Source organism: Quercus robur, chromosome 6 (genome assembly GCF_932294415.1).
Source record: "Quercus robur chromosome 6, dhQueRobu3.1, whole genome shotgun sequence".
NCBI classification, from domain to species: domain Eukaryota; kingdom Viridiplantae; phylum Streptophyta; class Magnoliopsida; order Fagales; family Fagaceae; genus Quercus; species Quercus robur.
This window is the reverse complement of record NC_065539.1, coordinates 1517355-1532028: the sequence shown is the minus strand read 5'-3', so window position 1 is coordinate 1532028 and position 14674 is coordinate 1517355. Positions and strand designations below refer to the sequence as shown.

The 14674-nt window shown below is 39.2% G+C and overlaps 1 protein-coding gene across 3 annotated transcripts; it reads left to right on the top strand.

Moving 5' to 3' along the window:
* The first annotated feature begins 10414 nt into the window (after positions 1–10414).
* On the top strand, positions 10415–14017 carry LOC126690502 (bifunctional nuclease 2). Of its 3 annotated transcripts, none has more exons than XM_050385683.1 (10): positions 10416–10910; positions 11595–11807; positions 11899–11951; positions 12044–12100; positions 12388–12453; positions 12558–12629; positions 13052–13161; positions 13245–13336; positions 13479–13543; positions 13680–14017. In XM_050385683.1, the coding sequence occupies exons 1-9, from the start codon at positions 10589–10591 to the stop codon at positions 13523–13525; spliced, it is 1032 nt and encodes a 343-aa protein (XP_050241640.1). In that variant the 5' UTR covers positions 10416–10588; the 3' UTR covers positions 13526–13543; positions 13680–14017. The 3 variants fall into 3 exon arrangements, with proteins under 3 accessions (XP_050241641.1, XP_050241640.1, XP_050241639.1); XM_050385682.1 differs by having other exon boundaries at positions 10417–10910; positions 13737–14017; XM_050385684.1 differs by lacking the exons at positions 12388–12453; positions 12558–12629 and having other exon boundaries at positions 10415–10910; positions 13737–14017.
* Positions 14018–14674: the final 657 nt, after the last annotated feature.

Here is a 14674-nt window from a genome sequence, read left to right as displayed (position 1 = left end):
ATCAATTGTGTGGTTCACCTTTGTCACATGCCAAAATAGAGAAAAGCTTCAAACCCGTTACCTATGAGAGGAAGCATAAATTAAGGAAGCCCTTGACGGGGTCTGTTGGAGAAAGTTGGGAAATGGGTTTCCAAGATGAAAAAAATGTGAGCCTATGAGTGGTAGAAGAAAAAAATGGTGAGTTTTTTTTATGAAAATGATAAGTAATTAGTCACAAAATACTGCATAAATTAGTTCTAGAAAAAGGTGTGGTACTAAAATTAAATCTTCCAAGATTAGCTAAAGCCTTTTGCTAAAAGATTTTTTATTTGGTCAAAAAAATTTAGTTATTTTTTTTTTTTTGGAAAAATGAAAGATGTAAAAGTACTGACTATATTCAGAAATGAATTTTTAATACAAATAAGTTAATACTTTAAACATTTGTTGGTTTTCACAAATAACATTTATTGGACAATTGATTTGTTTTCTTATGCTTGGTAGCAATCATGATATTGAGTCAAAAAAACATTTTCATGTATGAAGTTTATTTGCAGTGGTTTGGTAAGTATGTAACATTGAGGAAATTATTTTCCACTCTAGTAGGTCTCTAAAATAAAATTCATATTTATTAAGGTGAAATACTATGATAGATATAAACATGAAAGCGGATGTTAGTAGGGCTGTGCACAGGTCGGCCGAGTCAGGTTTGTACCCAACCCGGACTCAAACCCAAATGCATTGGGTGGGGAAATTTTTAACTGACAACCGACCCAAATAGAGTTTCAGATCTGTCAATTCGGGTCGTATTGGTTTCAGGTTCATATTGGTCGGTTTCTGGTTTGCTACAGTGGAGCAAAATTTGGCCGAATTTTGGCCGAAATATTGCCAGATCTCGTCAAATTTGATTGGATCTAACGAGATCTAGCCGATATTTCCTCCGTATTTATAAGGATCGGGCCAAGATCTTGATGGATCTGTTGAGATCTGGTCAAAATCTCCCTATATCGTTGGACTAAGAGTTTGGACTTAAGGGTTATTGGCCGAAACTCATGATTTTCGACGAGGAAAGAACAACTCATTGGGCAAGTTGGGTTCATTGGTTTCTCAGATAGCCAACCTGCAACTCGAACCAACAGTCTCAAGTCCTAGCACTGGCGACCCACGTCTGACTAAAACAGAGCTTTGATCAGGCGGTTTTCAGGTGAAGAGCTTCGGGTTTCAGGCGGTTCTTTGGGTCCTAGCGGATCGAGGACAAACCTAGATGTTGGACCAATCATATCTTGCCATGCCATATAAGTACTTGTGATTTTTCTTTAAAGTGTTTTTACTTTAGCATTGGTATTGGGACAATTAATTGATCAATTGCATTTTTTTTTTTAAATTAACAATTAGTGGTGTCTAGCCTCTGGTCAACACTACTATAAAAAATAAATAAATAAAAAATGGTGGGTAAAGAGTATGGCAGAGTGTGAGGGCTGAGGAATCCCACCATACCCAAACAGAAAGCGATAGCTCTCTGCATCGAGTCGATTTTTAGCGACCTCTAGGGGTGATGGTGAGCATTCCGGGCTCCAGCACGATCAATTGCTATCTGTTTTGTTGGATATTATTATTTTTATATTTTGTGCACTTTAAATGGACAAACAAACAAGAAGGGCATGTTGTAAGTTGTGACTCGTATAACGTATTCTTATCCCTTTTTTCGCTAAGGTTTCTCTAGTGGCAATTGAAAAATATCTAGTATCAATTGTGTGATTCACCCTTGTCACATGCCAAAATACAGAAAAGCTCCAAACCCGTTACCTATGAGAGGGAGCAAAATTAAGGAAGCCCTTGACGGGGTCTGTTGGAGAAAGTTGGGAAATGGGTTTCCAAGATGAAATAAAAAAAAAAATAAAAAAAAAAATCTCTAGTATCACACATTTTTTTTGTGCCACAATTTTGTCATTAACTATAATGTGTGAGCCTATGAGTGGTGGAAAAAAAAGTAGATGATTTTTTTGTAAAAGTGACAAGTAATTAATCACAGTCTATTACATAAATTAGTTGTAGAAAAATGTGTGGTACTAAAATTACTCTTCCAAAATTAGCTAAAGCTATATGCTAAAAGATTTTTAATTTGGTCAAAAAAATTTAGTTAATTTTTTTTTTTTGGAAAAATGAAAGATATAAAAGTACTAACTATATCCAGAAATGAATTTTTAATACAAATAAGTTAGTACTTATGTTTATTTATTTATTTTTTTTTTTTGGAGAATTAGTTAATACTTACGTTGGTTTTCACAAATAACATTTATTGGAAAATTGGCTTGTTTTCTTATGCTTGGTAACTGTGGGGCCCAATAATTTATGGGCCCGGCCCGCTTGCTCATGGGGAGTCCACAGGCCCAAGCTGAAGAAGGTCATGGCCCAAGCTTAAAAATAAGAAGCACAAAAGGGCTCGGAGATATGGTCGAGGACAGCTTAGTCCTCAGCAGACCCAAAGTCTCATTGATGAAAGTGGTATACGAGCAAACTTTAAAGATCAAAAAATATCTCAGGGAAGTTGTCCTTAATACCCTTCATTGATAAGACTCTGCACCTAACAGAACCGGATTCTTAGGCTTTATTAACTATCCCCAACAATTCCGGGATTAGACTGACGGGACAAATATCAGTCCTGGAAAAGTTGACCCTACACGTGGACGAGGGACAGCGAACGTAGGCTAGTATAAAAGAAAAGGTAAACTAATCAGGAAGGGGGATCCCATCTCGCTTGAGAGAAAAAACTCCAGGGATGAGAATGCCCGGATAATATATGTACGCCACCACAAAAAACCCCACCGCCGGGTAACCGAGGAAAGGCATTAGTGCTCCTCGGACAGGATCCGAGGAGTCCAATCCTTCAGGTTATGAAGTTGTAGGGCTTGGATATCCAGACTGAAGTCCTTTCTTACCTGAATTCCCCTAAGATCCGGCCTGGACCAACGCCCCGTGACCAAAACGATAGCCTTTTAAGCCCACTCTCTACAAATCGTATTGTGAGGGATCTATCATGTACGAGCCCAACATCATTATTGGGCCGTCTAGAAACCGTGTCCCTACAATTGGTGCCATCTGTGGGAAGGCTTGCGCGTTGGCACGGGTGGCGCATGAGTCAACTCTCTAGCAAGCAGAGATTCGCGAGTTTTTCCCATCTCCGGTGACCTGCAGTTGTCGCTTCGATATAAACTGGTGCCAGGGCTTACATCCTGTAGTGCCAACGACACGGGCAGCTCTAGGGGCTTCCGACCTCAAGTCAGCTCTCCCAGTCATGGCCAAGGGGCTGACCTGCGAAAAAAGCAAATAAGTACCCAAAAAGTTTTGGACAGAACCAAGGTCTTGCATGGTCCTCGGACTCAAGCCTATGGGGAAACCAAGTACACAAAAGAAAAACCATAAGTTTTGGACAGAACCAAGGCCTTGCATGGTCCTCGGACTCAAGCCTATGGGGAAACCAAGTACACGAAAGAAAAACCATAAGTTTTGGACAGAACCAAGGCCTTGCATGGTCCTCGGACTCAAGCCTATGGGGAAACCAAGTACACAAAAGAAAAACCATAAGTTTTGGACAGAACCAAGGCCTTGCATGGTCCTCGGACTCAAGCCTATGGGGAAACCAAGTACACGAAAGAAAAACCATAAGTTTTGGACAGAACCATAAGTTTTGGACAGAACCAAGGCCTTGCATGGTCCTCGGATTCAAGCCTATGGGGAAACCAAGTACACAACAGAAAAACCATAAGTTTTGGACAGAACCAAGGCCTTGCATGGTCCTCGGACTCAAGCCTATGGGGAAACCAAGTACACGAAAGAAAAACCATAAGTTTTGGACAGAACCAAGGCCTTGCATGGTCCTCGGACTCAAGCCTATGGGGAAACCAAGTACACAAAAGAAAAACCATAAGTTTTGGACAGAACCAAGGCCTTGCATGGTCCTCGGACTCAAGCCTATGGGGAAACCAAGTACACAAAAGAAAAACCATAAGTTTTGGACAGAATCAAGGCCTTACATGGTCCTCGGACTCAAGCCTATGGGGAAACCAAGTACACAAAAGAAAAAACATAAGTTTTGGACAGAACCAAGGCCTTGCATGGTCCTCAGACTCAAGCCTATGGGGAAACCAAGTACACAAAAGAAAAAACATAAGTTTTGGACAGAACCAAGGCCTTGCATGGTCCTCGGACTCAAGCCTATGGGGAAACCAAGTACACAAAAGAAAAAACATAAGTTTTGGACAGAACCAAGGCCTTGCATGGTCCTCGGACTCAAGCCTATGGGGAAACCAAGTACACAAAAGAAAAAACATAAGTTTTGGACAGAACCAAGGCCTTGCATGGTCCTCGGACTCAAGCCTATGGGGAAACCAAGTACACAAAAGAAAAAAACATAAGTTTTGGACAGAACCTAGGCCTTGCATGGTCCTCGGACTCAAGCCTATGGGGAAACTAAGTACACAAAAGCACGATCGGAGTTCCCTACTTCTCAGTCAACTGCTCGGATGGATTATTTAGAGATTATCAGTCTCGAACGGTATTCACGCGCTTATCACAGAATATTCAACGGTTACCCCGGTTAGTTTTCTAAGTTTGATTTACTATGAATTATCGTCATAATACCTGGTAGTATTGGTAAATTAGAATTAGTTAGATTATGTTTCACGGTATCCTGCTCTAAATATCCTTGAAAAAACACACACATGGAGCACACACATTCACAAAGTAGTGTTGCCAAAAGATCAGTACTCAAAACATGTAAATAAATTTCTGTTTTTACTAAAACAAAGAAGTAGTACAGCGTACAATGAAAAGCTGGAATCAGCTTATGTCAAAGCTCAATACATAATCAAAAAAGAAAGATACAGGAGAATAAGATAAAGCCGAGGAGGAGGCACAGAAGAGAGGTTGGCTACTGCTCCAAGACCTCGCTCTTCCTCAATACTTTTACATGCCCATAACTCAGGCAGCAAAAGAACCCAGCCTGGGGCCCGCAACCTCGAAGAAAAGGTGCAGAGAGAGAACCCAACTTAAGCCTGACACCGCTGAAGGAAAGGTGCAGGGCGCTGGAAGTTGAGGAGCTTTCTCCAAATATTTGCCTGCAACAAGGCAGAGGCGCTGATGGTGGAGAATCTTTCTTCTGACACACCAAAATTCTAGCATGAACAGAACCTGCTTCGGATTTTGACTAAAAGAGGGAAAGACACCCTTTCCCCTCGGTCGAAATGGAGTATTCTCTTGAACTTATGCTTCCTGTGCCCATACCTCACTATTTTGAGTCTCAGGAGGACACAGCGCTTCTGTGGTGGAGAGAGTTCCTTCTTCCCAACCCTCGCCTCAAACATGTTATGCTAAGGGAGAACAGCACTGAATATAGGAGCTGTGATTTCGGAGGAAGCTGAAGGAGTTGTGTGTAGGTAAAGCAACTGCCTCTCCCATCTATTTAAGGGAATAAGGTGGTGGCATTTAACTCACGCAGCATCCCAAGGGACGCTACAGACAAAATGGCTCTGGCACAATTTCCCACGTTAACTGCAACCACAAGATTAAAGGAACCTCGTAAAGGCGCACCTCGAACATTGGGACGTCAGAAAGTACCGCGTGGCCAAAGGCTGCAGAAATACCTCTTAATTCGTGGGCCTAGTGAAATCGCGATCCAGGCCCGTTCTGCATGAGGGCCCAGGGATTACGGCCCACGCCGAGGAATAGCCATTGCCAAGGACAACCTTCTGCTCGGCGCCTCGTGAAATACCTGATGAAAGGGAGAAATTGAACTCAAAAAGTTTTGGACAGAACCAAGGCCTTGCATGGTCCTCGGACTCAAGCCTATGGGGAAACCAAGTACTGGAAAAAGTTTTGGACAGAACCAAGGCCTTGCATGGTCCTCGGACTCAAGCCTATGGGGAAACCAAGTACTAGAAAAAGTTTTGGACAGAACCAAGGCATTGCATGATCCTCGGACTCAAGCCTATAGGGAAACCAAGTACACAAAATAATAATAATAATAATAATAATAAGTTTTGGATAGAACCAAGGCATTGCATGGTCCTCGGACTCAAGCCTATGGGGAAACCAAGTACATAAAAAAAAATAATAATAATAAGTTTTGGACAGAACCAAGGCATTGCATGGTCCTCGGACTCAAGCCTATGGGGAAATCAAGTACACAAAAAAAAAAAAAAAAGTTTTGGACAGAACTTAAGCCTTGCATGGTTCTCGGACTCAAGCCCATTGGAACGCCAGCTACTCGGATGGGAAAGTCCTCGGCTCAAATACTGTAAAATGTTAAGGCCAGCGTGTCAAGATGGCAAAATGACCCCCTATTCAGTAGCCTAAGGAAACTGTTCATTTTGCGGGCGACATGTCCTCGGATAGTTACTTCTTACACCGTATCGAACACTCAGTCCTCATTTCGGCTAATTTTGAGGTAAGTGTCGTCCCTCACTGGTCGACATTGCTATGTCAAATAATTCTATTAAAGTTATGATGACATCTTTTTATTAGCAAGTATTTTGGCCTTAGTTGTCGTTGATTCAAATGCTATATTATTATGCCGAGCAGCGCTTGCAAACTTGTAAAAACATAGAAACAGAACATGCAAAGTAAAATAACAATAATTTTTATTAATATGAAAAATTGTTACAACGTACAAAGAGGGGCTTAAACAAGCCTATACAAAAGGTGAACTGCCGAAGCAGCAATAACAACCGCAATACAGATAAGTAAACAGTCAGGTGTCTTTTAGACTCGTCTTCGAAATCTCTCCAATCTCTGCCTCAGTATTGCTCATATTGAGAGAAGAACCTTTCTTTAGAAAAAGATAAAGGATAAGGAAGAAGAAGATGAAGGACAAGGAAGAAGAAGATGGAGGAGATGAATGAGGAAGATGGTGGAGATGAATGATGAAGATGGAGGAGATGAATGAGGAAGATGGAGGACATGAGTAAAAGAAGGGGGAGAAGAAGAGGGAAAAGGTGAGAAGGAAGAAAGGGAGACAAAAGGAGACGCCAGTGAATGAAGAGAGGAAGAAGCAGGGACATTTAGTCCCTACCCCAGTCCTGACTCATAACACACTGATGCCATGTTAGATATGCTCATGAGAGAGCGGGTGGTGGTAATAAGGGATGTCCTTGACTCAGTCACGCCGAAAGTGGGATGTGACGAGTCCCTGCTTCGGATTTTGACTGAAAGGAAGGTGAGACAAATCTTGAGTCTCCGCCATCCTTGCCCTGACCGAGCCATTTCAAGCTTTATTAGGACATGGTGTTTTTGGGAATGGAATGGTTTCTTCATGGCTTACTACTATGGTGAGCGTATTATCGGATAAGGTATAACCAGAGGGGAGAAGTGAACTCTGGGAGGAATCTGAGGGATGCAGGTACGAGAGAATCAGCTTTTGTCTTCTCTCTTTATATAGGGGACGAAGAAAAGGGTACATAACACGTTCAGATCTCCAGGGAAATCTGCAAATAAGAATACGCCCGTTACGTTCCCCCATGCCATCAATAACCGTTACATCTAGAAGGTCTCGTAAAGGGAAGATATTAAAGACGCGCTTCGGATAACTAAACGGCATAAGGGCATCGTGCGCAAATTAAGGGGAACATCTCGTGGATCGGTACATTCCCTGGGCAGATGAAGAGTCGCCAGCGTCAGTCAAGGGCTGAAATAAATGAGCTACAATAAAGGCTCGGTATTACCAAAACCCACCTTTCCAACTAAGATGTTGGACAGCAGGGTTTTGAGGGGCTATTGTGGGGCCCAATAATTTATGGGCCCGGCCCGCTTGCTCATGGGGAGTCCACAGGCCCAAGCCGAAGAAGGCCATGGCCCAAGCTCAAAAATAAGAAGCACAAAAGGGCTCGGAGATATGGTCGAGGACAGCTTAGTCCTCGACAGACCCAAAGTCTCATTGATGAAAGTGGTATACGAGCAAACTTTAAAGATCAAAAAATATCTCAGGGAAGTTGTCCTTAATACCCTTCATTGATAAGACTCTGCACCTAACAGAACCGGATTCTTAGGTTTTATTAACCATCCCCAACAATTCCGGGATTAGACTGACGGGACAAATATCAGTCCTGGAAAAGTTGACCCTACACGTGGACGAGGGACAGCGAACGTAGGCTAGTATAAAAGAAAAGGTAAACTAATCAGGAAGGGGGATCCCATCTCGCTTGAGAGAAAAAACTCCAGGGATGAGAATGCCCGGATAATATATGTACGCCACCACAAAAAACCCCACCGCCGGGTAACCGGGGAAAGGCATTAGTGCTCCTCGGACAGGATCCGAGGAGTCCAATCCTTCAGGTTATGAAGTTGTAGGGCTTGGATATCCAGACTGAAGTCCTTTCTTACCTGAGTTCCCCTAAGATCCGGTCTGGACCAACGCCCCGTGACCAAAACGATAGCCTTTTAAGCCCACTCTCTACAAATCGTATTGTGAGGGATCTATCATGTACGAGCCCAACATCATTATTGGGCCGTCTAGAAACCGTGTCCCTACAGTAGCAATCATGATATCGAGTCAAAATACATTTTCATGTATGTAGTTTAATTTGCAGTGGTTTGTTAAGTATGTAACATTTTAAGGAAATTATTTTTCACTCTAGTAAGTTTGTTTTTCGGTACTCAAAAAAAGTGTTTTTCATTGACTAGTATTTTTGCCATACCAAATACCATAAAAATGTGGGAAATGTTTTCTACATCAACAAAAATTGCTTAAAACAAACTCTAATTTGGTTTCGCGAGATGCATTAATTTCTTAAGTTTAAAATAACCAAAAAATTTCATATTGTGAATTCTAGTTAGCTCAACTAATAAAATCTCTTATAGTTGAATAAGAGATTTGGGGTTTAATCCTCCGCCTACATAAAAAACCAATTGATATCTTAATCTAATAATAAAGAGTTATCATCACGAGTTGACACTATAGGTTAAAACTATCTAAAAAAAAAAATTCATATTTATTTAAGGTGATATATACTATCAGAGGTGGAGGGAGGGGGGGGGGGGGGCAGGTGCCCCCGAACTTCCAAAATTTTTCACTGCTAATATAGTACATATATCATTATGCCCTCCCTAACAAAAGAAGACACTGGGCTTAGTTGTGCACAAAAAGCAAATTCTATTGCTATAAGAAATCATGTGAGAGACCTGCCTAATAATGATTTGAAAAAAAAAAAAAAATCTACACCAAAATGAAATAGGAATCACACAATGTCATCCTACTGCCATAAGGAAATAGGAAATCATGTGGGAATAGGACCCACCTAATAATGATTAAAAAAAAAAAAGATCCTACATCAAAACAAAATAGGAAAGATATATTCAAGATTATTGAGTGTGAACAATCATGCAGCAGTTTCAAAATACAAAAAATCGTCGAGAGCAATTGAGTAAATTAAGCTAGGTGTGAAAAGACAAATTAAAGTTTAGATTTTATGTTAGATTCTATATGACAAATACATTAGCATATAACTGTTTATTTATTTTGTTATTAATATTGATTAATTTTTTTAGATTAGGTTTTTACTTTTAACCTTGCCCTCTTACCTAAATTCTTGGCTCCGCCACTATATACTATGATAGATATAAACATGATAGTGGATGTTAGACCAATCATATCTTGCCATGCCATATGATTATATGTGATTTTTCTTTAAAGTGTTTTTTTTTTTTTTTTTTCTTTAGCATTGGTATTGGAACAATTAATCGATCAATTGCATTTTTTTTAAAAATTTTTTATATTAAAAAAAAAAAAAAAAAAAAAAAAAAAAAAAAAAAACCTAACATTTAGTGGTGTCTAGCCTCTGGTCAACACTACTATAAAAAAAAAGGTGGGTAGAGAGAATTGTAGTCTAAGTGTGAGGACTGAGAGTTCCATACCCACACAGAAAGCGATAGCTCTCTGCATCGAGTCGATTTTGTGACCTCTAGGGGTGGATGTGGAGCATACCAGATCAATTGCTATCTGCTCTGTTGGATATTATTATTTTTTTATTTTGTGCACTTTAACTGGACAAACAAACAAACAAGAAGGGTATCTTGTAACTCGTATAACATATTCTTATCCTTTTTTTCGCTGAGGTTTCTCTAGTGTTTATTCAAACTTAGCTTATATTCTTATATTTGTTTTTCCTTTTTTTTTTTTTTCAAAACTTTCAACCAAAAATTAATCACTATTTGTGACGGATGGACTCATAGCAGGATAAATCACTTGTCCAAGATGTTTTTTCAAAATATTGGTGTCCGCACTTGAACTAAAAAACTCCTAGTCAAAATTTAAGACAACCACTTTAAAACCAAGTGCCTAATCACCCAGCCAATCCGCTGGATGTTTATCCTTAATATAAAAGGTTAAGAAAATTTCCCCTAATAAATTATTATTATTATTAGTAGAGAAAGAACACGTTGCACGTTGCTTAACAAAAAAAGAAGCAACTGTGTCTCCTTTCCTCATACAACAACCTCTCCTTCTGCTTTTGCTTTTTGTTTCCCCATTCGTACCTCTCTTTTTATTAAAAGCTTCAGCTCACCTCTCTCTCTCTCTCTCTTGGAGAAATTAAATTGTGAAATAAAAAAAATAAAAAAAATGCTGGGAGCTCGAGTCTGTGTCCGTACAGTCGCCGGGTTCGGCAGCACCACCACCTTCAGCGATCAGACTCGGAGCTCGAGCTCGAGTTCGTGTTCGAGTTGGGCCCCTAAGCCTAACGCGCTTTGCCTCTCGAGCCCATTTCGTTTCGGAAACAAACGGCGTCGTAATAATAATAGCTCCCAAATCCAAATCCAATCGAAATCGCAATCGATGCTCATCGTTTCTCGTAATTCTTCCCGAGGAAGATTCGGTGGCCGATCCGGCAATGCCCACGATCGCAACGACCATGACTTTCTAGAAGCTTCTATCCTCCTCTCAGGTCCCTTCTCTCTCTCTCTCTCTCTCTCTCTCTCTTATGCTCTGAGTTTAATCTAATGTTGAAGAAGATTCGGTGCGTTTTGAGTTTAATTATTTTATGTGCATTATATGGACGATTAAATATTTATATTTGTAGATTAGAGCTACAATAATTCGCTAAATTCAGCTTGTTTTATTAAAAAATTAATGGGTTTTTTTTTTTTTTTTTGGGTGCTTGGCTTTCATAAAAGTTGGTAGTACCTTATTTGATCACTAGGAATTTTCTGCTTTACTTGCTATATAATATGATTTTGAATAGGATAGAATAATAGACTCGAATACATGTGATCGACCCTAATTAATCTGTATATTTTGATAAAATAGAATAGAAGAAAAGAATAAATGTGGGGGCAGACTAGAATTAGTTCTGTTGAAGAGAGTATAATTTGGACCAGTGGCCACAGCTGACTCCAAAGTTTTGGGAATAAGGCTTGTTTGTTGTTGTTGTTGGGTTGTTTTAGGCTTTTAGGAGCCAATTGAAGTGAATGGAAAATAGGGTTAGTAAAGAAACAATCTGGGTAGTCCTTTGTGGCTCCAGTTGCAGCTAAGATCAACCGGTTATTGTATTTCGAGATTTGTTGCGTGGTATTTGTTTCCAATGTGTTATTTGCACTTCTGAGATTTTTCATTAATTCAACTAGTGCAGAAACCGCGTTGCACTACCGTATGCGGAGGCAAGGATATCGAGAAGAGAGGAAGTGGCCGTCCCCTGGTCAATCGACCCCATTTTCAGTCCAATTAAAAAAACCCCGTGTCAATGTCGATTTAATTGGAGAGAGTTTTCTCCGCCGCTTTCAGAATCCTACAATCTTTCTCAAGATTTCTTGTGATGGAGACTTTTTGCTACCGATTATTGTAGGTATATATGGATGAAGCTCAAACAATTATGTTGGTGCATCTTCTGTCATTTCTGAACATATCTAAAAATAAAGAAACTTCTGCTTCTGCAGGAGAATTTGCTGTTGAAAAACTTATAGATCCCCAGTGGGAAGATAAGAATGGGGTAATCTTTTAATCTTTGACTTGAAAGTTGTTTGGTTTTTTTTATAATTATTTAATAACAATGTTTAAACCTCAGATATGTACTTGCTGCAGGACTCCCCAGATCAATTCAACTTCATTAGAGATCTAGTGGAAAAGCTTGGCTACCAGGTATTGAGATAACTTTTTTTATGGATTAGCATGTTATGGATGCTTGTTTTATTCGTTCATTCTTCTGATTCAGTTGCTTTTTTCTCTTCTCATTTCAATTAAAAATGCTAACAACTACTATGGTATAAGTTAGTAAAGAAAGAGAATTGAATGTATGTCTATCAATTTCTGGCTTAATAGCACTGCACATATGTTTTATCAAGTCCTTTTTTATATGAAAACTGGGGTATAAATCTGTTCAATTTTTTAAGGGTTTTCTCTTTCTTCTTTTCCCCTTTCGGTTTCAGGTTACTATGGTGAGAATTACAGAAAGAGTCGTTAATACTTACTTTGCCAGACTATATTTTAGCAAGGTGGTTAGAAATTTACGATTAATATGTCTTAATTATCTTCAGTACAAAGCTTAAATTGATTAAATTTCAGTTTTATGTTACATCAAGGCATTTGTTATCTGCAGCCTGGGAAAAATGATATTCTGAGTGTGGATGCACGTCCCTCAGATGCCATAAATGTGGCAAATAGATGTAAGGTATATATTTTCCACAGATCAGCATTGCATTTGGTACAAGTCAATTTTGCACAATAATGAAATTCAAACTTTTCAGTTCAAGACAGTTGAAGTTACCTTGATGTGAATGGAGTTTCCAATAGGTGGTTTTTGTGTGTGTGTGTGTGTGTGTAATAGGCGGTTGTTTGAGCAAGTACATGCATGCATTTGTGCATTCATTGTATATACTTACATATAGACTTATCAATACTCTTACATATATATAGTGTGTAATGCAATATTTTTTCTTCAGTATGAAATCTGATGGGGACTGCACAACTATGCCACCCCCTTATCCTATTGACGTCCTTTGAGATTTCAACAGATCTGATAACATTCGTTGGTTTTGTATGAATGTTTCTTTAAAGCTTCTATAATCTACGTTTAAAATTTGCTTTGTGCAGGCACCAATATTTGTAAGTAGACAAATTGTCTTGGAAGATGCTATTAAAATTGGTTATGGGATGGGCAGAACTCGTGATACTAAGTCTACTTATGATGTGTCCCTTGACAGGTATTGTGTGCATATTTGGGGGCCTTATATTTGCTATCATCTGTTATTGTTGTATCACTAAGCATGAGTTATTTCTTCTCCAGTGCTGCAGATGGTCCAGATATACTGTCGGAGGAACTTTATTTAGTGAAGAATATGAATTTCGCTATTAGAGAAGAAAGGTACAAGGATGCAGGTATGATAGAATATTTCTCTCCTATTTTTCTAATTACATTTTACTTTGTAAGTGCTCAATCACAATATCAATTCACCTTTGATTACAAAATTCATGCTCCTAAGTTTGAGACTTGTTTATGTTTGATGACTGGTTCCTGCAGCCATGTGGCGAGACAAACTAGTGAAGCTTCGTGAGTCAAGTACATGAACATTAATCAATCATAAGGTACATATTCTTTGCTATGTTTGATTAGCAAACATTGGAATGGAACATGTGCATACAGTTTTATGTTTTGCTGGTGGCTAGTCCTTTTTTGGTTATTTGAAAGATGGCTTGTAATATTTCTTCTCATGGGTGGCAGGATAACTTAGTGTTGGAAAAAATGCCTCATTTTAGTCTTTTGGTGTCATGTTTTCAGTAGGAATACTCAATAGTGTTAGGAGCATCTGGAGGAATTGATGCAGCAGGAACAAGATTATGCTATGTACAGCTTCAACTTTAAAAAAATTGTTAATAGACTAATGTAAAGTCATATATTCAATTAAATTGTGTTACCCATAAAGATTATCCAATTTCTCTTACCTAGAGATGTAAATTTCAAAGTGCACTACAAACAGGTTTACACATAATTCTTAGCAAATGATGAATGACAAGAAAGAGCAATGTTCCCCGTTGTATTCCCACCAATCTGGTGAAAAATTTGCATTGTAAGTACTTCTATGTTTTTCAAGTGAGCTGACACTGGTTTCAAGAAAGTTATATTTGGAAAAAAGAAAGAAGCCTGTCACAATGGGGGATGTATCTTGCGCAGCAGGTATCTCACAGCTTGTAGGCTTCAGAGGTGCATGGGACCTACAAGCTGTGAGACACCCCGCTGTATACAATGGCTGCATTAGATAATTATTGGTCATGATGGGTTTATGGAGTCGGGCTGAACATCCAATTCAGGCCCTTTCATATGTTTTATAGATTTAGAGAGAGAATATGTAGATTCTCTTTTGAGACTTAGAACTTAATAAAACACTTGGACCTTTGTGATAGCAATGGCACCATTGGTTCTCTTGCTTTCTGAAAGTTTACTTAAGAGAACAATCTGTCCAGGAAATGTAAACGAAAATCAGAAAGATGGCAGGTGTTCTTTAATTTGAAGTTTCTTGGATAATTGAGAGTTTTTGAAATATTTGTGATGGACTTGGACCTTCAGCTGGGAGGGTTTGAGGAATGGTAGGTTCATTTTTCTTAGGTAGAGGGGGAAAAAGTGGTTCAACATTTTTCGATTAATCTGAGTGGAGGGCTGAATTATTGTCTATGGTAATCTTAATAGAATATATTTCTTGCCTAGCTAACATAGTTAGC

What these genes read in the sequence shown, in the direction of transcription:
- LOC126690502 (XM_050385683.1), top strand. Translation starts at nt 10,589, where the DNA reads ATGCTGGGAGCTCGAGTCTGTGTCCGTACAGTCGCCGGGTTCGGCAGC. An exon ending in AGCTTCTATCCTCCTCTCAG is followed by an intron (nt 10,911 to 11,594) that starts GTCCCTTCTCTC and finishes CAACTAGTGCAG; the next exon opens with AAACCGCGTTGCACTACCGT. An exon ending in AGAAAGGTACAAGGATGCAG is followed by an intron (nt 13,337 to 13,478) that starts GTATGATAGAAT and finishes TGGTTCCTGCAG; the next exon opens with CCATGTGGCGAGACAAACTA.